At 39.8% G+C, this 21346-nt stretch overlaps 1 protein-coding gene across 3 annotated transcripts in view; it reads right to left on the reverse strand.

Moving 5' to 3' along the window:
- MYH9 (myosin heavy chain 9) overlaps window positions 1-21346 on the reverse strand; it is a 74490-nt gene that overhangs the window by 42871 nt on the left and 10273 nt on the right. For all 3 annotated transcript variants that reach the window (XM_040594291.1, XM_040594293.1, XM_040594292.1), the window contains exons 2-3: window positions 15199-15551; window positions 9390-9546 (exon numbers count right to left, since the gene is read on the reverse strand). In XM_040594291.1, coding sequence (XP_040450225.1) covers window positions 9390-9546; window positions 15199-15531 — 490 coding nt within the window. In that variant the 5' untranslated portion in view covers window positions 15532-15551. The remainder of the gene's footprint in view (window positions 1-9389; window positions 9547-15198; window positions 15552-21346) is intronic.

Here is a 21346-nt window from a genome sequence, read left to right on the forward strand (position 1 = left end):
TAGTCCTTCCACCATGGCTTCATCCCACTGCTCCTCCACCACTTCTGTGTGAACACTCCCCTGCTGCTGTCTTGGTTTCACTTTCCATCCACTCCTCTACCCTGTGCCCCCTTCCCTCCTCCTCCCCCAGTCTGCATCCCGCTCCTCCCCTACACTACCAGGAACCACCTGGGAGCACGGGGCAAACTGAAGAGTGCCTGTGCCTACACCAGAACAACTTGTAGTCATCACAGGGGCAGTGAGACCTGTTCAGACATGGAACAGACTTGGGCACTGCAAGTCATTCAGAGGCAGTCACATGAGCTACTGGGGCAACTCACAGAACAGACTGTGCCACCAAACTCAAAATTTCTAAGTTATCCATTTGGCCGTGAGGTTTTTTTGGTTTTGCTTGATTTTAACAGGGTTTTTTTGCTTAAGATCAAGACCAGAAGACTGTCAGATCATCCAATCTGAGAACCTCAGAAACACAGCAGCTAAGATTTCATCCAGTTATTGTCATTTTTTCCTTTTTTTGCATAGCACAAATTTTGTGTTGGGATGAAGTCTAATCTCCAAAGAGTGAAAAAGCAAGCCTCAAACATCCACAAGAGTACAGAATTCACGGAATTACTCTAATTATTTCAGCAATAACTTTCATCAGTATGTTTATGGATGTGACTGTCTCCATATTTTAGCTACTGGTTTATTCCTTTCTCCAGTAGCTTAGAGAAACAAAGTGCACTCAGTATTCTCCCCTTCAAAGAGTACTTAGATGATATAACTGAGTCACTATTCAAGTTGTTTTGTGCAAGATAAAGAGAATGCACTGTAATTAGGGTAGGCTTTGTAGTCAGATAGAGGTCAAGTACCTGAAAACACTTTCTATACCCTTAGACACTGCTGCTGCAAGTGAATTTAGCATTTCAGTCCGTCATGATTGCCATACTCATCAAGAAAAATCTCCTATAGACTACTCTCTTTATAACCTGAGTTTATCTAGCCTTTGGACACATGGAATAAGGAAAGCAGGTAAACCTATCAAAGTTGAGATTCTATCTTTTCTTAAATTATTCTGAAGCCAGTGATGAAAATATTAGGTTCACAAGTTACAGACAGGCAACTCCTGCTCTTAAGCTTCTTTACTGGAAACTGACTGTATGCAGACGACCACAAAAAAATTAGAGGACAATCTGCTTTATTCCTGTTAATACTGTTCTCAGAAAGAGCTGATCAGCCCTGAGACTGGAAGAAAGCAAGCAGAAGAAAATCACCACTCAAATGGTTTTGATCCAGCAAATTCTTGTGTATTCAAAACTAGATACTGCAGCCTAGCACTGCATATTCATTTTTCTCCAAATGCTGAATTTTAATCATTGCCTTTAAAGATACGCATCTTTTTTGCTGAGGGACAGGCTGAGTAGATGTTAGCCAGCTCCGAAGGCCCCACCCATTCAAGGTTCCCAGTGGGTCAAGGGCTCAGCAGGGCATGCCAGCCCTCTGCATGACTGGGCACTTTGAGGGTGGATCAGGGGAATAACTAGTTACTCCTTTATGGATTGCCTAAGGAAATGTATTCTTTGGTAGCGCAACACCTGGGTGTAATTCTCTATCACAAAGCAGCTATATGAAAGGACAAAATCGTGTCTCTGAAGAACACCTGACTTTTGAAAACTTGACTATAAACAAGCAGTCCACTTGTCCTAGAAAAGGTTATACACACACTCAAGGTACTACAGAGACTCTTCTAAGAAGCCAATTCAAGAGAAAGAAAAAATAATTAAAAAAAAAAAAACAAACAACTAAGAAAGGTGTTCCTTATTCCTGATAGCCAGCTCTGGTCTTAGAATTATGAGCTGGAGTCCTCAGACAGGCAATGGAGCCCCAAGTACTTGAACAGCAGATGCCTTCCCATTCCCTCTCCTTCAGGAGAAGATCCTTATTCCAGCAAAAAGATATCAGTAAGCAGACAGATAAACCAACTGCCCAACAGAAAGAGACAATCAGCATCAGGTAATACTAAGAAGCTCTTTGGCACCGAACATTTTTTGTTTGACAGATTTTGTCATATTTAGTTGAGAAGCTCTTTTTGAGCCACATTCCCCTGAGGCAAGGTAGCAACAGCACCCTGGAGTGACCTGAGAAAGTCCCAAACAAGCAAGCACAGGATTTTTTCCACACCTTAACACAAAGCAAGGTGTTGAAAGGTGCTCAGGCAGGAAAAGTAGCAGACAGTGTTCAAAATCCTCCCGGCACTACATTTTCCTCCCCCAACATACTTTCCTGGTGGCCTGCTACAGCTGCGTTAGTCACCTCTGCTTTAAACCAGCAGGAACGTACCTGCGAGTGCAGGCAAGTCACTGGCAGCATACAGACACTGCCATAAAAGGCAACATTCCTGTTTGCAATCCGGGGGAAATTCTTTCCCAGGACTGCAATGCAGCAGTCATTGGGATAGCTGGAATTCTTCTAATTGTATACAGGCAGACAACTCAAATAATGTGTTGAGCAACAGGAAACTGGAGCCGACCAAAGGGCCAATGAGCTAACACATACAAAAGCATAACTCTTAGATACACTTCCAATTAATAATTGCTTTAAATGCCAATATTCATTCGCCATACAATACTGATTTGTGCCATCACAAATCAGAATTCAGTTGCCCAGACAAGAGGCCAACTCCACACACACCCCCTTTATTTTTTTTTTAAAGAATCATTCAACATGGGCGTACTGCACAATTTCAGTCAGCACTTGCCTTTACTCCTTTGTCAGTTGTGCAAGCAACATACTCAGCAAAAGAGAATGTGCTGGGTACCATAAACTCAGTTGCTTATAATAACACAATCAAGAAACGCCTGATTAAAAGAAATCCGCATCTGCTTTTCAATCCTAAACAGAGACACTTATTAAAACCAATCCAGAATAACAACTCATTAGTTAATTATAGCAACAGTTCTGTATTTCAGACCAGCTGGCAAGGGAAGCTTTTTATCTAGGTACTTCTTTAGCTCTCATCACCATAGCATTCAAGAGACTGTAAGAAGAAGCAGCCTCAAGTACCCAGAAATTCAGGAAGTAAAACATCCTTTATATTTAAGCTACACAGCAGTGTACATATTTTTATTTATATATATATATATAATATCTCAAGATCAGTATTAATTTTAATTTTGCTATATACAATTAATTTTGCTATATAAACCCCCCATAATATCTAACTCATTCTTGACTTTCTTTAGTCCAAAAATAAAAGACTGCATTTTAGACTGCTCCCAGGACCTTCAGCATACATTAAAAACTCAATTAAACCAAAATTTGTTTTCACAAGAGAGACATCTTGTACATAAAAAGTCCTCAGGCAAATACTCTACTGCAAAACAACCAATCTGAATGAATGCTGAACTGCTGTGGTCGAATATATTGGCATAATTGATAAATTAACAGACCTCCAAACTCCTAAATTTTGTTTTTAGATGTTTTGGGACAGAAGAAGAAAAAAGGTTGGGAGGCTAGAAGAGAATGTGCAATTTAAGCTCCAGATCTCAGTTACAGAACATCCTAGCAGGCCTTTATCACCCACTTCCTCTGCATGAGTGACTCCAGTTTCAAGCCTGTTCATCTCCATAAAAGGAGAAGTAATATAGCATTCACACAATGGTGACATCATCCCTCTAGCTAAGAGGAAGTGTAGCTGAAAGGCTTGGCTTGCAGTCCACTGCCTATAGCTGACTCATTAAGGCTAAAATCTTAACCATAGCTAGATGGTACCACCCACCTCCTAACCACCGAGCGTCTGGCAGAACTGAGGAGCCTGGGCCTCTAGGTTTCCATTGCTACACTGCTCCCCTAGCACCGTGGTGAATGCCTGTAGCCCAACTTAGCTGACCAAGTTGGAGTTGACCTAAAGCAAGCATTAGTCTTAAATGCATGCAAGTGCTTCAACCATGCAGCAGTTTCAGTTTCTCAGTCCCTCCTCAAACGTCTCTTTCTGGTTGCAAGATTATGCTGAGGTCAATGTCCTTCCCCCAGAGTTCTATTACAGGAGGTGCCCCAGGCATGTGACTGTACTACTCAGAACAACCCCACTGCCATAAAATCTAATCAAATATGTTCACTGCACTATTTCAACCTACATCCTGTTTAACCAGGATCAAAAACACTCCGGGGGAACACCAGAACAGAGCTGAGAGCCTGGTTTTGCATTGCCATTTAAGGAATGCATTATAGGTTATTAGCATTTTGAAATTTCTCTATCATTATCATCAAGTTAAAAAAAAGGCAAGAAAGAAAAAAAGTCAAATGAAGGACAAACAGCATATCCAAGACAGCTCTCAACAACAGAATGTCAAGATGTAAAACAGGAGAGAGGGAAAAAAAGTATCACATGAGCTGGCAGGAACACTGCAGTGTCAAGATTCAATTTCACATTATCTAAAGCTTGAGGACAGCCATGAGGAGAAAAGTTTCATTTCAAAAAATGAAATATATCCTACTGGGTCAAATGCAAATATTTACTTCCCCAAGCCATTTCTGGACTAAAGCCCATAACCTCTAGCATTCCTTAACTGAATCTGGAGATAACAAAACAGGAAAACATGTTAGACTCTAATTTTAGGTTACACAAATGTTTATGAAGCTCTAACAGGAAAGAAAAACTGGTATACAGCCTGCAAAAGCTCAGGAAGCTCACGGTACTGAAACAGTGAACTGCATGGAAACTGACAGCAAGGGCTGAAGCATTACATAAGGGACTGCCAGAGAGCTCCTGCTCTGGTTTGCAGGAATGAAGCAAAAAGGGTGTGGTAACTACTAAAAAACAAGTGGGCAAGGGACTCTTTTAGCTCCTTGTTCTGTTGAAAACCACATTCTGAGACACAGATTTTGAGAGCTGCACTTAGAAGTCTCAAGTAATTCAAAGCATGTAAAAAATTTCTTAAGAAGATCCAAAACTACGAACCTATTTTCTTTTCATTTGTATACAAACACCATCAAAATGAACATTCTCCATAATTTGTATCCAAACTTAATGCTGCCCTTTGCATCAGAAGTTTGAACAAATCTTGGAAACTAACTACTGAAACCACAGGTATATTCTTTTGGGTTTCATGGAAACAGAACGACCTTTATGTACAACTTGAAAAAAAGACATCTGTGCCTCTAATCTGAACAGCTCTGTCAATCAAGTTTCCCTGAATTGGTAAGCACACACAGAATACTCTATAGGAAATAAAGATGCACTTTGGGACAGCACAATATACAGCATGGCATAGCAGACCAATGCTAAGCAGCAAGCTGAGAAAGAACACCTGAGATCATGGAAGTTAAACCAGAAAGGTTCTACTAGCTTGGAAGCCTAAGAAACAAGTAAATGTCTAAGAATTACAAATCAAAAACTTCAAGGTCTTGTTCTATAGAAGCGGATCTAGAAGACTCTTTCTTGTGAAAATGACAACTAGGCCTGAGGTGCACATGAAGATCTACAACAGCAAGTGATCTGCCTTAAAATAGCTAACACTGTTTCCTCCCTTACTGTAACAAGACCAATAAAAAACCCACAGATCACAAAGCTACTACGCTTCAGAATTTTTTCTTTTAAGCAGCAAACCCAGAGACTACCTAACTCCCAAGTGAATACCAGCAAGGTTTGCAGACTAATCCATCAAGGTCAAGGAGGGTTTAATCACTGCACAATGATTTTAAGAGTTTTGTTCAGTGAACCATTAGGAGCCCTACACTAATATGTGTAGAAACTAGATGAGAAAGGAGTCGGGGAGTACATTCATTAGCAATGCGCTGTCTATTCCCTGTGCTACCTATCCCTTAGTTGAGCAAGTTGTGCTTTGCAGACCTGGGTAACCATACTGATCTAACATATTACAGAGGTTTCAGACACTGGCATTAAAACAGCCATCATGCTCTGGATACCAATGAAATTTCTAGCTTCTATGAATAAGTATTTCACATAGAAAATTCCCCTGTGTTCCAAAAGAGACAAGCAGGTGTTTGACAGCTTTAAAATATGTTTTCCTGAAGAGATCCGCTGAAGACTATGAATTGAGGTAAAGAATGTTCCCCTTCAGTGTACATCTCCTGCATTAGAATAATGATTTGTTTGCTCAAGACACCACTCCACTTGCAGGCACTGTGCTTCAATCAGCACCAGAAAAATAATTTTTCTGAAGGCAGTCAGACCTGAAGCTTCTGGCATCCAGGTTACCCAGGGTACAGAAGCATTAAAACAAATAGTTGTTTTCTCTGGAAATGTGTCACTTTTTTCGCTTCTGTTCTTGAAGCACACGAAGTCTCTCCAAGTACCATGCAGCAAAATAATGTTTTCATCTCATTTTTGAGTCTTAATGTCTTAGGTCAGAGAAAGAAGGAAAAAAGAAAACAAATTCACTTTGAACATGTTCCCATGTTATTGCTTCAAGGAAATATTTCTGGTGAAATTTAACAAAAAACAATTTAACCTCTTGGAATATATAAATGCCGTATGACACTTTTGTGAATGGAGTAACAAGGGTAGACACAAAAAGAGGACCAAGCTCACCCATAGTGCATCAGAATAGATGCCTGAAGAGTTAAATAGTTTCTGGATTAGCAGAAGTTGGAATAAAGCTTTCATCTTCCTTTCCCTTCCCAATTCTTTTCCTGATTAACATCCCTTTGAATAGTCTGCTTATTAGAATGCCATAAATTGACCAAAAAAAAAATAAAATTCAAGAGTCCAAATCAATTAACACGCAAGGCTTTTCCACTCTGTCAGCTTAAGAGATAATTATACCCCATGCTGACAGAAGTCAGAGTCAACAGCTGGCTGTCCTTCTCCAGATCATGAAGGATTCCGGTCTTCAGCACTCTGAAAGTAACCTAGGGAAGGCAGCCTAATCCTAAATGCCTCCGGCTCATGTGGAGCACCGGACCTTTTCATCTTCTATTCTCTGTACAGATTCCTGCCATACCACTGGCTGCTGCACCAAGCCTCCCCCACCGCTAAGCAAAACTGAGAAACTGGAATAGGAATGTTGCTCTCCATCACCCCAGAGACTAGCCAGGACCAGAGACATTGACTGCAACAGCCTACTCTCCTTCAGTCCCACAGCAGACATTGGAATGCTACTGTTACCCTTTGCAATAAGGAAATAAGGCAGCAAATAACCCTAAAACAATCTCTAGGGCTCTTGCTAGCACACATACACACATATGAAGCAACACACACAATTTTTTTCCAAACCTAGTTAACAGGTCAAAGCAGGCTAGTTCAAAAGTTAACTGGGAATGATACTCACATCCAACAAGTATTCCGAAAAGTCAGCAACAAGGTATCTCAAACCAAGCAAAGAGCTGGGATAAAACTCTAGACTGTCAATATTGCTGAGAATATTGCATAGCTAGAATTGTTCTGGGAAAGGTAAACACTCTAGCAGAGCTCACAGCAACTTTCCCATGCTAGGTAAACAGAGGCAAGGCTGCCGTTCTTCAGCTTTGTACACTAAAGCAATTCAAGTCTGGGGCTTCTGAGTTTTAGACATCACTCAAGCAGTGGTCAGACTGAGACACCTTCTCTTTTCAAAAGGAAAGAGAATATTTATGTAGATTAACCACTAGCTCTGAACCACCATCAGACCAGGGAAGGTTACCTGTCCCTTGTTGTAGAACTGCAGCTGTCTAGCCATCTACTGCCACATACGGCTATATCTGGCAGGGGCAAAGGACAACAAGATGCATGCACTTGCAGTTCCAAATGGTTTAACTTGCCTAGAGAGGGAAAAGGACTTTTTCAGTCCCCTTACAAAAACGCCAAAGAAACATTCTGATTCTACATAGAAAAGATTTCTTTCTGCAGAACAGTAAGTCCGGTAGGGTTAAGTCAATAGCTTGTTTAAGAAAAATGTATGTTGGTAGCTGAGCTGACAAGGAGTGGGCAAGGAAGAGAAGAAAATAATGAAGGAAGCAAAACAGTGATAAGAGGTTTATGGACAACCATGCTGCCACATATACTATAGGTGGTGCATCTGTCCTTGTCTTTCACAGCAGGTCCAACCTTTGTCTGAGGGAAGTGAAGTCCTGTATAGGTCCAGGTTCACAGACTTTTTTTCCTCTGGATACAGCATTCCTTTCAGTAACACATCAGTAGTAGTATAGCTGTATTTCTTCAAGAGCTGTCACATCTTCAACAAATTGCCATAGGTACCCTACCACCAGTCCACTGCAGCATGTCTGTACTGATCACTCCTCACTACTCAAGGCTTTTACAAATACAGCTTCATCGATCCATCACGTTAGCTCTTCCATGTGCTCTGCATGACATCACACTTCAGCAAACTTTTTCAGCACTCTTCACACATAAAAATTTTTTAAAGCCACCAATGAAAAGTAAGTGGAAGGAGTTTTTCTTGCTCCCTTTTCACTCTGGGCAGTAATATTGTTATAGTCCTCCTATGCCTCGAGCTGCAAGTGGTAGTGAGGGCACTCTAAAACTGGGTGTAATTAGAATTGCAAAGCATGATTTTATTTTATCTGGCCTTTGTTCAAAAAAAGCGAGGCCAATGACAAGACCTAGGAGAGACAAACACCTTAATCATTGCTAATCAAAAAATAAAGGAGTAATCAAGTTCATACAAGCCATGCCAAATCAAACTGTCCATTATATCCTTTAAACCTTACAAAACATGCTTCTTCATGTAACCCAGCTACAAACAGGAAGAAAAGCACAAAATACCTCCATACCTGAACACTCTGCAAGCATCCCAAACACAAGCACTAAATCTGTTAAAGACCTCCTCTCAGAATGGGGGATACGCACAGGACATTCAGATCTCCAGATTTAAAAGTCCTCAAGTAACAAACAAGCAGCAGGTATTATATATGGTTCCTTCCTTCTCATTTGTATATACGGGGCAAGGGGGGAAGGTCAATCTGCTTGCTTTCTTTTATTCTACAAAAATGACCACCACACTTCGAAATGCGTGTTAGACTAATCTTGTTTCACCCAACCAGACTGTTAAGGCCGGATTTAAAATACTTTTGTTAAAAGCCTCTGTCAACCAATACATATACTCGCCCACTACAGCTATCATTCCACAGGCTCATCACTGAGAGGGAAAGTTCACTACCTCGGTTCTCCTTGCCTGCTTCTCTGAACACAGCACATTCACAGCAGTCTGTTCTTTATGTCAAGTTTACCCCCTGCCAGACTCTTTGTAAGGTTCTTCAATCCACTAGAGCAGAAGAAAGCTATTCACCTGAACACAAATGCTGGTACCAAGTAGGTGTGAGGTGTCTGTAAGCAAGGACAGAGGGGACAACAACGCCTTTTGATAGAAGTGAATTGTTGTTCTACAGTGTTTTGACTGCAACCTTGATTTGTGATTTCAACAAGAGTCATTATCTCACTCAGCACTCACCTTGCATCATACTCCTGTAGGCTGTGTCTGTGATGGCATAGATATGAGGGGGCATCTCATGTCTCTTTTTGCCTTTGTACATCTCCACTATTTCTTCTGAGTATATGGGCAGGTTCTTGTAAGGATTGATTACCACGCAGAACAGGCCTGAGTAGGTCTGGAAAGAAAATACCCCAGCAAATAAAGACAGGAATTAAAAATGTTGCATACTTGCACATTTTAACAGCGTATTTACTCGGAAAAACAAACCAACCAGTCCTTTTTTAAGTGTTTCTTCCAGTGATGCCATGTGGGATGCTTCCCACTAAGCAGTATTAGAATCTGAGCAACAGCTGAAGTCGTATCAATTTGACTAGTACTCAACATTTCCAAGCATGCACAGAGCATCAACTGACACATTAGTCACACTGATATCAAACTGGCCTGCTCCCTGTTAATAATTAACTGTCCACTAGGATTGGCTTTTCTTCCTTTCAAATTTCCTATATTCAAGTCAAGTGTCTATTTCATTATATGAGATAGGTGCTCAGCTCCTAGAAACATGCGTATTATTATGTTCTGCCTCATTTCTTGGATTTATCCAGTAACTGATCAGCTACAACATAATAAAGCTTCAAGCCAAAATAGTTACTAAAAGAAAAATAAGACCAGTATACAACACCTTAGAGGTTTTCTAGGCCACTGGACTAGCCTGAATCCAGTGTTGACCCTGCTCTGAACAGGAGGCTGGATTAGACGGCCTCCCAAAGATCCTTCCAGCCTGAACACTTCCATGATTTATAACGTAACGTATATGATTTCTAATGTATAACTAAAACTAGATTCAAAACTGTAAGGTCATTAATGCAATACAGTTCTGAACTTGTTAGTATAGAGAACAATTCCAAAGCATCCCATGCTCAAAAAGTCAACAAGATTTGCCAAAGTTCACTTTAATTTATCTCAAACTGTTAAATCATTGATGTGTGACAGCAAACCTTGATTTCTCAATTGGTTTCCACTGAGTTAACTTTTACAGTTCTAATGGAAGACAATTGTCAAAATACTTCTAGTGGAAATATTAAGCTTCTTAAAAGGAAACAAAATATCTTTGAGATCTCGATACCTGAAAAAAAAACCCCTAACCAACATTTTACTTGCAAAGGGAATAGGAGGAGCAGAGGATTCTTAGATATTTCCTAGATATTCTAAGAATAGCACTCCAAGCCTTGCTCCTAGACTTTAGAGCTACCCTAGTTCCCTGTCCATTTTAGTGGCAGCTGTTTGAAACATCTGGAGAATAACAGCTTTCTGCAGGAATTTGCAATGCTACCAGCAGACAATTGCAAAGACCAGTACATTTGACAATTTATTTCTCTTGCTACCATCTCTTCTATTGTTTGCTCAGTGAAGGGTACTTCGGAGTGGTGAAGAGTTCTTCACAATGAACACAGAGAGTACTTAATCAGATTTAGCCTCTTTAGCTAGATAAAGGTAAGGATTAGACTACAGTGATTAGAAGGGTGAAAATAGCATCTACTACACATCAGTTGTCTTATATCCAAATTTTTTATATGCTGGCTTAACATTAAGTAATTAGCCCACTCTTATATGCAGCAGATTCAGATACAGCCTTCACCTTATGTCCTACAGAAAGCAAAGTTTTTACAGGTATTTAAGGTTCCTTTTCCATAGTGCAGTATAAACCATCAGGATATGTTTCCAGATGTACTTTTTTTAAAAAAAAATATATATTTGAAGAATATTTGAATAGCTTACAGAGAATACTAAATCTCTTTCCAAAGTGGGAAACTATGAAAGTTGGCTAAAAATCTTTTAGCGTAGGACTTCTAAAGTTCCAGGAAACTAAGCTTCAGTGAGACATTCAGTCAGGCTAAGTTTGAGGTAGTGCTTGAAGGAACAGTTTAAGGATTTTGCAGAAACTGACTTGGCAAGGCTAGTTCCTTTTGCCTTAGCCTTAGTTCTCCGTCATGACAGACCGCACTTCTACAGCACAGAATAGCAGCTGAAAGACTGGGTTGTGCTTTTCTGACCTTTGACTACACTAGTGGAAGACAGAGTAGGACAAAGAGGTAGAAGGAGTAGACTCAAGAGTAGCATGATCACAGTACCTTGTTCTTACACTGGTACAGAAGTAGTTGACATTGGAGTCAACTGAGCTGTTAGAATAAAAGCTGGAATTTTATCAGAATTCTAGAAAACAAGTGAACAGAACCCTCTAGGCTGCCAGTTCCAACTGTCTGCATTAGCAACCATCTTGCCTCAAATCCCATGGTAGCAGCAACATGCACACAATAATCAAAAGATGCCCTATATAGCCCCTGGTGTCTGTTCATCCCCCTCAAAACTGTAACTCATGCCACAGACTGAACTTTTCTCTCCTTTGAAGATGTTAATAAAGCTAAATGCCTGTTTGCTGCTTTTGGGGGATTAGAAAGAAGTGAGAGCAAAAGAAAAGTGATAGCAAGTACTGTATTCCACAAGGAATGTAATGTTTTCTAGTCTGTATTTGTTTGACTTTTTATGGCCATGTTTGCTGACAAACTAGAATTGTTGCTTTTCAGTTAAGAATAGTGTAAATGTCTGAAGCTGGACTGAAGCAGTCTTACAGATAAGCACATCAATTTAGAGAATAGAAGACATTAATTTCAATTGGAGCAACAAAGCCATGAAACAGGTATGCAGGAAGAAGCCATCACCTTCTTCCAGTATTCTGGTTGACGGGAGAAATACCTAAGGGAATTTTCCTTACAGTATAATGATCTCAGACAGATGTGTGAGGCGATATTTTTTTCTAATAAAGAGAGGCAACTAATCATGGCTGAGACAGGCAACCGAGCAAGACCATCATGTCACAACTGCTGGCCAAGCACACTGACAAGAGTGTTAAGTAGGAAGCAAGTCAAATTATATTGAGCAGAAGCTGCCACCACAGAGAAGACAAGAGTCATATTCATCTTATTAAAGTACAAATAAAGACTTATATGCATAAATCCCTGAACTGAAACCAAGGCTGCAGTTGAAAGGCTAATCTATTATAAGCGTAGCTGGCTTGGAAATCTGTACTTTGTTTCAGACATTACTATCTCAAAACAGAATTCTGGCATTACCTTTTGCTAACTATTTCAAGTGACACACAGGCCAAACTGGAACTAGTTTTATTTTTCTAACTGCTAAACTAGCTCTGAAGAGCTGAAAGGACCGTCTGCAGCATGGCACAAAGCTGATAACATCAGAGTTTATTTTCCAGCAATTGTTAACTTCAATGAAATAACTGGAACATGTAAGGTTGAGGTTTGAGTTTCACACTGAATACAAACAAAGGCAGTTCAGGTAAGCAACAGAGAAGCTGAAAATGATCTTCTGACAAAGCATTAAGAATAGAAAGGGTTAATATGAAAGTCAGTCAAGTCACCACAGTACAGAAGTAATCAGCCCATGCAAACAGCAAATTGGTGTCAGACTCAAGCTCTTAGTTCTTGAAATGTTTAACACTACCCGCTCAAAGTCTGTCTGCACCCGCCATAAGACTTCCCCTTCTTTTTTATAGGATGGGTAGACAGAAAAATGAAGTTAAAAAAAAAAAAAAAAAGGCGCCACAAAAACACACAGTGCTGCTGGCAAAGAAGAAAGGACAAGAGCAGAACTAAATTATGCTTATGATCTTTCCAGAAAGATTTTTGCTAGAGATACATTGCGTGTATTCTTTTTCTTCAAGAGGATTAATGATCAGCTAACAGCCACTCCAATGAAAGTATTTTAAGCCTTCACATTAATCTCCTGACTTGCCAAGAACTGCTGACAGGTAAGATCAGTCCATTTCACAAGTGCACAGAAACACAGTTTTGGCAAAACTAAGATTCTGTAATAAAGAATTACTATGCTAGGTTTATTTGGGTGAAGGGTGTATGGATTTTTTAATACTTCTTGCAATCCAATTAGAAGAACTCAATTTATTTCAGTCACAGACTATGTTTGAAATTTCAGAGGATACCTTGCAAGATATGTGAAACAGTCCATTATGTAGCATGCAACAGACTTCAAGATGCCATTGAATTATTTTCAACAACTTATTACATAACCTAGCAATGTTTCCTGTTCTAAAAATGTTACACATGATCTTGAACATCCTATGTCATCTCAATAACAAAATTCTTCCCTCTGAGAATAGACTTTGACCGATAGCCAAAGGAGCTATTGACAACACAGCATAATTAACTACATCAACCTCCAACTGCATTACATCTCAAAATTTTTGTCATTAGACAGCAGGAGTCAGACTAAATTTATATCCACTTTGCATCCTTCAGATGTTCCCTGGTAATTTCTGTATGCCTTCACGCTCCAGAAGAGCAGCGGTCACAGCAATAGCCAGAGTCAGAGTTCCTAGCTTGTATTCATGCTCCTTAACTTAGAAGGTTCACAAAAGGTTTCTATTCAAGATGCATAGCTAGGGTAAATTCCTGCTACGAGGTGTCTTAGATACCACCAGTTCCTGTTAGGGCAGAAGAGATCATCTATGGTTTGCCAAATAAGATGACTACATAAAAGACTATATCCCCATGGGTATGATGAAGTAGAGAGCATACAAAAAAAACCCCAAACATACAGATAGATACTGCACAGATTTTTTACTTACATTGTCTTCTCCATATGACAAGAGAGGCAGCTTTTGGGGTCTGGCAGCACAACATGCAGGGGAGGGGAAATCTACACAGATTTTCTCCAAGGACTGTATTAATATACATGTTTTTATATTAAATTTATTCTTTCATACAGTTTATTTTAATAGATTTCCTAATCTACTGTGAAGACTTCATAGTGCCTAAAAATACTGAACATCTAGCATTTTCTACATCCCTCAGGATTCCATCTCAGACTGTCACATTTAATTCTGTAAGCAGAGGCTAGCCTGAGAATAAATAAACAAAGAAACACTAGTTCACGTTTTAACCAGTCATTACACCCAAATTTTACATTACCACTGAGTTTAATCATTCATTCCATGCCTGCAGAGTATTAATAAAGCAGAGGCTATCATGACCAACACCTGCTGGCTAAACAGAGGCCACATGAAGAGGAAAATCAGAAGGGAACTGAAGAACCAGGTCAAGGTTCCAAATTCTCCTTCCCCACCTTTCCCTGTTCACTGCTTTTAGTATTCAGTGAAGTAGTTGCTGCATGCTTAATTGGGTGTGACCGTTGGTCCCATAAATGGTATCTTTGTCATTTCCACAGCAATAAGAAGCAGGAATCTCTGCTCTGGTCCATTCTGGTGGAAAGAAAAGGAAATACTTCCTATCTGTAAGCACATGCAGGCACATATGTGCCTTCTCTAGTAAGGCACTTTCAGATCTAGAATTTTTGTAACACAAAATGTTTGGCACTAGCATCCTTTCCCACTGAAGCTCCAGACATGGAAAAATGCAATTCAGATGTTAGGTATATTAGAACTGTGTTTTTATTGTTATTTGGTTCAGTTCAGATCAGACTCCCTGTTTACCACTTTCCAACTGCTCTCACTTCTTGCTAAAAGTAAAATGGCACTCAAAACATCCTGCAAACAAAGACCTTAAAATGTTAAAGACAAATTTACCACAGCATTCCTTGAAAGTTTCAACATGAACTAGAGGGGGACTGGCATAGTTTAGCGAAAACATTTTAAGCAGAAGGAAGAAGCTAAGTCGCATGAGAGTTGCATGCAGGGGCAATGAAAGGTTAACATACATATTTTAGAAGCAAAGTGATTACACTAAGTTCACATACTATGTAAGCAAGAGGTCTCACCTCAATAGACAAGATTACTTACATAGATCAGTCCTGAGTAGTATCTCTCCTTTAAGTTGTGAAGCACAGAAGCCTCATTCAGGCATGTCAGCTCCGCCATATCTTCCACTTTAGAGAATTTGGGGGGGTTCATCTTCTGGATGTCATCCTTATTTACTTTCACCTTCTTCCCATTCTCTGCCAGTTCCACGATGGCTTCATCTCCTACTTCTTCCTTCAGGCTTGCTGCCTCAAACCCATTCTTCTCTGAGGGAACCCATACCAACTTCTTAGCTGCCCAGTCAGCCTGAGTCAGAGGGTTATTAATGATGTTTTTGTCCACATAAAGGTACTTATCTGCATCTCTTTGCGACATTGTGTTTTAGAATTGGGGACCTGCGAAAAGAAGTGGGGGAGAGATATTTTTAAAGCTTCAAGATGCCTTGAAAATTCCTAAAGGCAGACAAGCACACACTAAGTACTCTGAGTCCCTGGTCATCACAGCATGCCTCCTCCTCGTTTAGTTTCATGTCAGTAAGCACTGGTAAGTTGTCAAACTTCCAATAAGGTCAAGGTTTTGCTTGCCAAGAGGATGAAGAAAACCAAACTAGCAAGCAGTTTAAAAAAAAAAACAAAACTGCAATCCAACAACACACTGACCGTTAAGTATTTGGAAGATGTTATTTGGCAGAAAAAACACATTAAAGTGGCAAGCATCAAACACTTTGTAAGATGCGCCAATACCCATAGCATCAGATGCTATATCAGTAACGTTCAGGTCAAGATTAGCCCTTCACTGCTCTACTTAGTAGAGATATTAGCTCAGAAATATAATCATAACTGTTTAATCAACACTTTTACCTCCTGTCTCCTTGTTCTGATAAGCTATGAATCAAATACCACAACTTCTTCCAAATGCCATATACCAGTCCAGACAATACATGAGACATGCTCTGCTTCTAAAAGACATCATCAATAATGAAGACACCAGTTAAGACCAACATCAGATATTTCCTATCACCAGCTTAGTAGCATCATCCAGCCCACCAGTCTGAATCTTTTTTTCTAGACAACGGTCAGTAGCAGAATACCTCCAAGACACTAACAGAATAAACCGGTGGTCAGGAAATTTAACAGCCAAAAATCCTCTATTGGGATCCTTCTGCGAAGCTATGGTCAGGTAGAGGAGAAAGTATCACTCCTCAAAATGGAGATTTAGGCAGTATGCTCCAAAAATGGCACCCTAGATTTAGTGTTTCATCAAAACCATAATGCTATTGCCAGGGATTTTCCAGTTTATAAGGCAGCAATTTTATTGGTGCCATTCAGAAATCCTTTCAATCAGAAGAAAGGACTGCATATGTCAAGGCTCATTAACCACGTAACAGCAGCCTCTTTACAAGGTCCCATAAACATTACTTCTTGAATCCTTCCTCACAAAGATACCAGTGTCCTCAATATATTTTTTTCATAGCTTGCATAGAAGCTAGAGCTCTCTACCACCAAAAGAAAAGGAAATGAAAACATCAATATTCACATCATGGAAGGCTGTCAGGATCTACAGGGATCACTTTTCTACAGAACGTACTCGTATTTACAAACCAGCCTGCAAATCAAATAAGTGAAGTCTGACTATAGATACCACAGACAAAAAGGTACTGAGAGCAGGACAGAAGCAGTTCAACTTACAAAATATGCCTGAGAGCAACAATAGTTGTTGAGTCCCAGCATTAGCAAGCAGTGAATGAAGCCAGAAAAACATTAGCTATAATAATGACGGGCACAAATACCCACACCATTAATCTGTAAGCATGTAGGGAAATTCCCTTCAACAAATCTATCACTGTAGGTGGTACACAACTTTGAGCCAGAGACTGTACGGATAGCTGTATATTCACAGTCAAAAACTCTTTAGCTAAGAAAGAGAAAATTACTCTATAAATAATAATTTCCTTTAGCTTGAGCATAAAATCTTTGCCTTAAGCCTTACAGGATATGCCAAGCAGCTATGCCCACACTTTACCTCACCTTTCCTTCCCCACTGGGCTGCTGACACTTCCACTTCAATCACCGCAATGGTGATTCTCAGAGCAATTCCCCCTTCCTAGCTTTTCATATTTTTATTGAAAAATCCAGATTTTAATGGGTACACAATGAAGAGATTTGTTGCAGATAAGATGTAGTAATCAAAAGGCTGACATGAAAAACTTGAGCTGTCAAGAGAGCTCCAAGATCATGCCACAACAGCTAGCCTGACAGAATATGTAGGAAATAGAGAAGACTAACAATTCAACAGAAGATATTGCAATTCCATGACACTGCAGCGTAGCATCTGCAGGTTGTGGTCAAAGGGTTAAAAAAAAAAAGGGAGTGGAGGGAAGAGGGGGGAAGAATATTCAATTGTGTCCAGAGCTGTATCAGGTTTGGCAAGGCAACAGCTGTGCTCTGCCCTCCATTACAGAGTTTCCTGCCTATGCAACTCCCAGAATCTAACCAGTTGCCTTTTTTGGCTATAATCAGGCAGGACACAGAGGCAGTATGCTTCAGCTAAATTCAGTTTCATCATTTCCTGATGAATCCTAAGTAACCAGCCATCTGAAGTGTCCTACATTACAGTGAAACATATTCCTCACTTCCTTACTGTTAAGAGTACATGCATTCAATCCGCCTTGGAGATTTATTCTGGGATAAAGACTAATTCTTTTTGGATAAGAAATGCATAAGACCACAAGAAATCTTTCAAGGGGTATCCCCAGCCAGTTCTAGATCTGAAGAGAACTAAGGAAAGAAGATAGCTGCAGAGAGGTTAAATGCCTCGTAGGAAGAGAACCCTGAATTATCTCGCATACAGCAAGACTGCATTCTTCATCCAGTAAGGGATCATTCTATAGCATCTATCCCTGTTTATTCGCAGGACTGAAAACAACAACTTTCACAGTAAGAAGAGAAATAGCCTAACATAGCTACTCTAAAATCTCAAACATTTAAGTCTTTTATGCCAGTACTACCAAACAGTGAGGCGATTCAAAGATGGTCTGCATCTCAAACTTTAAACAGACTTGAAAATTACCCTGTTGCATGGCAATAATAGGGCTGTGCGCTGCTGCCATCTTAAACTAGTTTTCATACTCTCCAGAACAGAATCATCAGGTACTAGAACTAAAAAGCTGGAGAATCATGCTAAGATAACATAGCATTAGTGCTATTCTCGAGGCTGACTTCTAACCCACAGGGCCTCTAAACTAGCAATACCACAAACCAACCATTAATTTGCCTTCTCCACAAGAACAGTACCAGAGGAATCAGATTCAGCAAGTTCCATCTCTCAGCCTCCAAAACTTACCTTCCTAGCTTATGCTGCATGTCACTGGGCATTTCTAAAAACCCCTTAAGTGGTCAAGGAAGTAAGCCCAGCAAGCTCTTGCAGCCTTACAGCAATCCTAACAAATGCAAGTCATGACCATTTTAGAAACAAATTAGGAAGCAATTTGTTTGCCTAGTAGTTTGCATTTTGGGTGTAGATAATTATGTGAGGTAAGGACATTTATCTTTACATGACTATTGTGTAACTGTCAGATGAGAATACCGTTAACAATATTCTTTTTGATGCAACACCAGTCTATAGGTAAGACGACCAAAAAATAGAGAAGGAAGACACACCATCCTTATTTTGATTTTAAATGCCTCCTTCCTAGTATTGTTTCCAAAAATGAAATACTGCAGTCACTTCCCTGTTAACCCAGTATGCTCCCTTTTTGTGGTTCACAGCAGTCTGAGGAACAGGCTGGTCAAACATCGCTTGTTTTCCATTATTTCAGGCACCAAGACACTCTTTTGCCATTTAACTACATAGTTGTCACAAAGATGCCATATAGTTAGTGGTGGAGGCAAGGCAATCTCTACAGTCCTGAACAGAATGGGACCAAGATGTTAATATGCAGTCCAATATTAAAAAAAAAATCCAAGAACCCTTTACATACATATTTCCCTGCAGATTCTTTTGAGATTAATGAATTAAACACTGGCTTTAAGCTAGGATGCTATATATTCCCATTGAACTAGGCAGAATTACCCCAAACCCTCATTTGAATACAATCATATGGACAGAAGTTTGCCTTCGCCTCCTGCAATTTCATACCCTTAAGGCTTGAATTATGAGCCACTTTGCACACTCCTCTCCCTACTTAAAGCATCAAGTGCTTCCCAAAAACCTGGACACAAACACCTTGTCTGGATTGGAAAAGCCTAAAAGCTGACTCTGCTGTAAGGTCCCTTCCTTTCAATTACAGTGTTTTGCAACTACTAAAAGCATAGAACATTATCTGTTTATAATTTTCCAGAAATATTTGTATTATTCCCCCCCCACACACACATGTTTATTCTGTCAGCAGCCACAGAATTGCTTCTGGGACTGAGCCACTGCTCAGTAAATTGAGCTTGGGCTATGCTAAACTATCGAGCTAAGAGCTGAAGTAGAAATAGAAATAAAATATTCAGAAAAGCATTAATGGCAAAAGTTTAAGCATCACACTTACTAACAAGTATTAGTGCACTAGCTAGGCAGAGAAAGCACTTCTAGTTCTGAGTTATCTGAACCACCATTAAAAAAGTAAGAATCTCCAGACTGTTCTTTTTAGGCTTCAGTCTCTTTATTAGCAAAAATGCATTACTGCATTGGAATAGACCGCTTTAATCACAAACCATTTCCCTACTTTAATGAATTATGAGAAGTTTGTGAAATACTGGGCTATAGATAGCCAGATATGTGTACTGTATACTTGCTGATTTAGATCACTATTTCAGAACTTCACTAGAAGACGGAGCCTGCATGAAAGGGGACGTATGTCGATAAAGTTTTCTTCCGCTTCATATCTACCAGTAAGGCACTGTTACAAAAACTTTCTGTGATTGCACATGAAATGATCCCCCCCTCATGGTTTGTCTAGTGGCTTTTATACTAGCAGTGCAAGAGGAACTGCCATAAAGATCAGGGTGACAAAAAGAATGAAAATAGCATACACATTTAGACTAAGTTAATTTCCCTTTGTTCATACAGTTCACATTTTAAAAGTATTTCTGGGACACAATTCTCATGCCATTTTCCAAAGGGGCTTACCTTTAGCAAGTGGTGAGAGAATGCAGCACAAGACAAAAGGCCTTTCACAGACCAATAGGAATGTACACCATTTCTACGGCATGACAAGACACACTAGAAACTACTTTTACACTAGCACTACCAGTCACTTACAGTCCCATTTCAGTTACAACTAAATTGTCCTCAGTGAAGAAACTTGATTCTTTGTTAATACACAGCATTTAAAAAATAATCTGACTTTGAGAAGAAGCTAATGATTCAAACTAAGTCTGGTCAGTAACATTCCTATGATGGGAATCCTTGTTAAGTGTACAATCTGAACAGCTAATACTTGCATTATATTTGCAAACTCAACTATTTCACTTTCCCCAGCCAGCTGAATACAGTTCATCAAATCAACAGAAAGAGTCGCATTAAGCGCAGCTAGAAAGCACAGTAAGTAGACTTAAGTGGCCAGACTGTCTACAGTGACCATGAACTGACAACATTAAAAACCAAAAACCTAACCCACCAAAAAAACCTCGCTACAATTCCCTTGTATTCACTAAGAAACTGTTCAGATCTCATCTGTTTAGGACATAACTAGGCTGACACTTCACAGCTCCATGTGCCAGGATGTTTATGGGAAAGAAAACTGCGAAGTTTGTTAGCACAAACTGCTCCAACTTCTGACACCTATATAAAAACTGAAGTCTGAATCACTAAGGGTGAGAAATTAATCCCAGGGGGTGGGGGTGGGGGAAAGGGAGAAATGGCAGGGGAAAAGCTGGCAGGAAGCTGAACTGATGGACTGACTGGTTGTAGCTGCTTGTTTCTCAGTACATTGTGACACACCAGTACTTTATGCTTCACACTGAACTACAGAATCATGAATTTCAGTTATTCCACTAGAGAATACAACCACCAGTCAAGTACACGAGTTTGCAATTAATACTCCCCCATAGATAGCCCCTCGGAGCTGAAGGCATTCAGCTACACTTACCCTTTTTGTTCAGAACACTGTGCTGCCACACAGACCCATTTCTTCTAGTTCAGCTTTATTTGGGATTCATAATGATTGCTGTTAGGCTTACTGTAGTTCACTGCTTTCCTCTCT

Source organism: Falco naumanni, chromosome 5 (genome assembly GCF_017639655.2).
Source record: "Falco naumanni isolate bFalNau1 chromosome 5, bFalNau1.pat, whole genome shotgun sequence".
NCBI classification, from domain to species: domain Eukaryota; kingdom Metazoa; phylum Chordata; class Aves; order Falconiformes; family Falconidae; genus Falco; species Falco naumanni.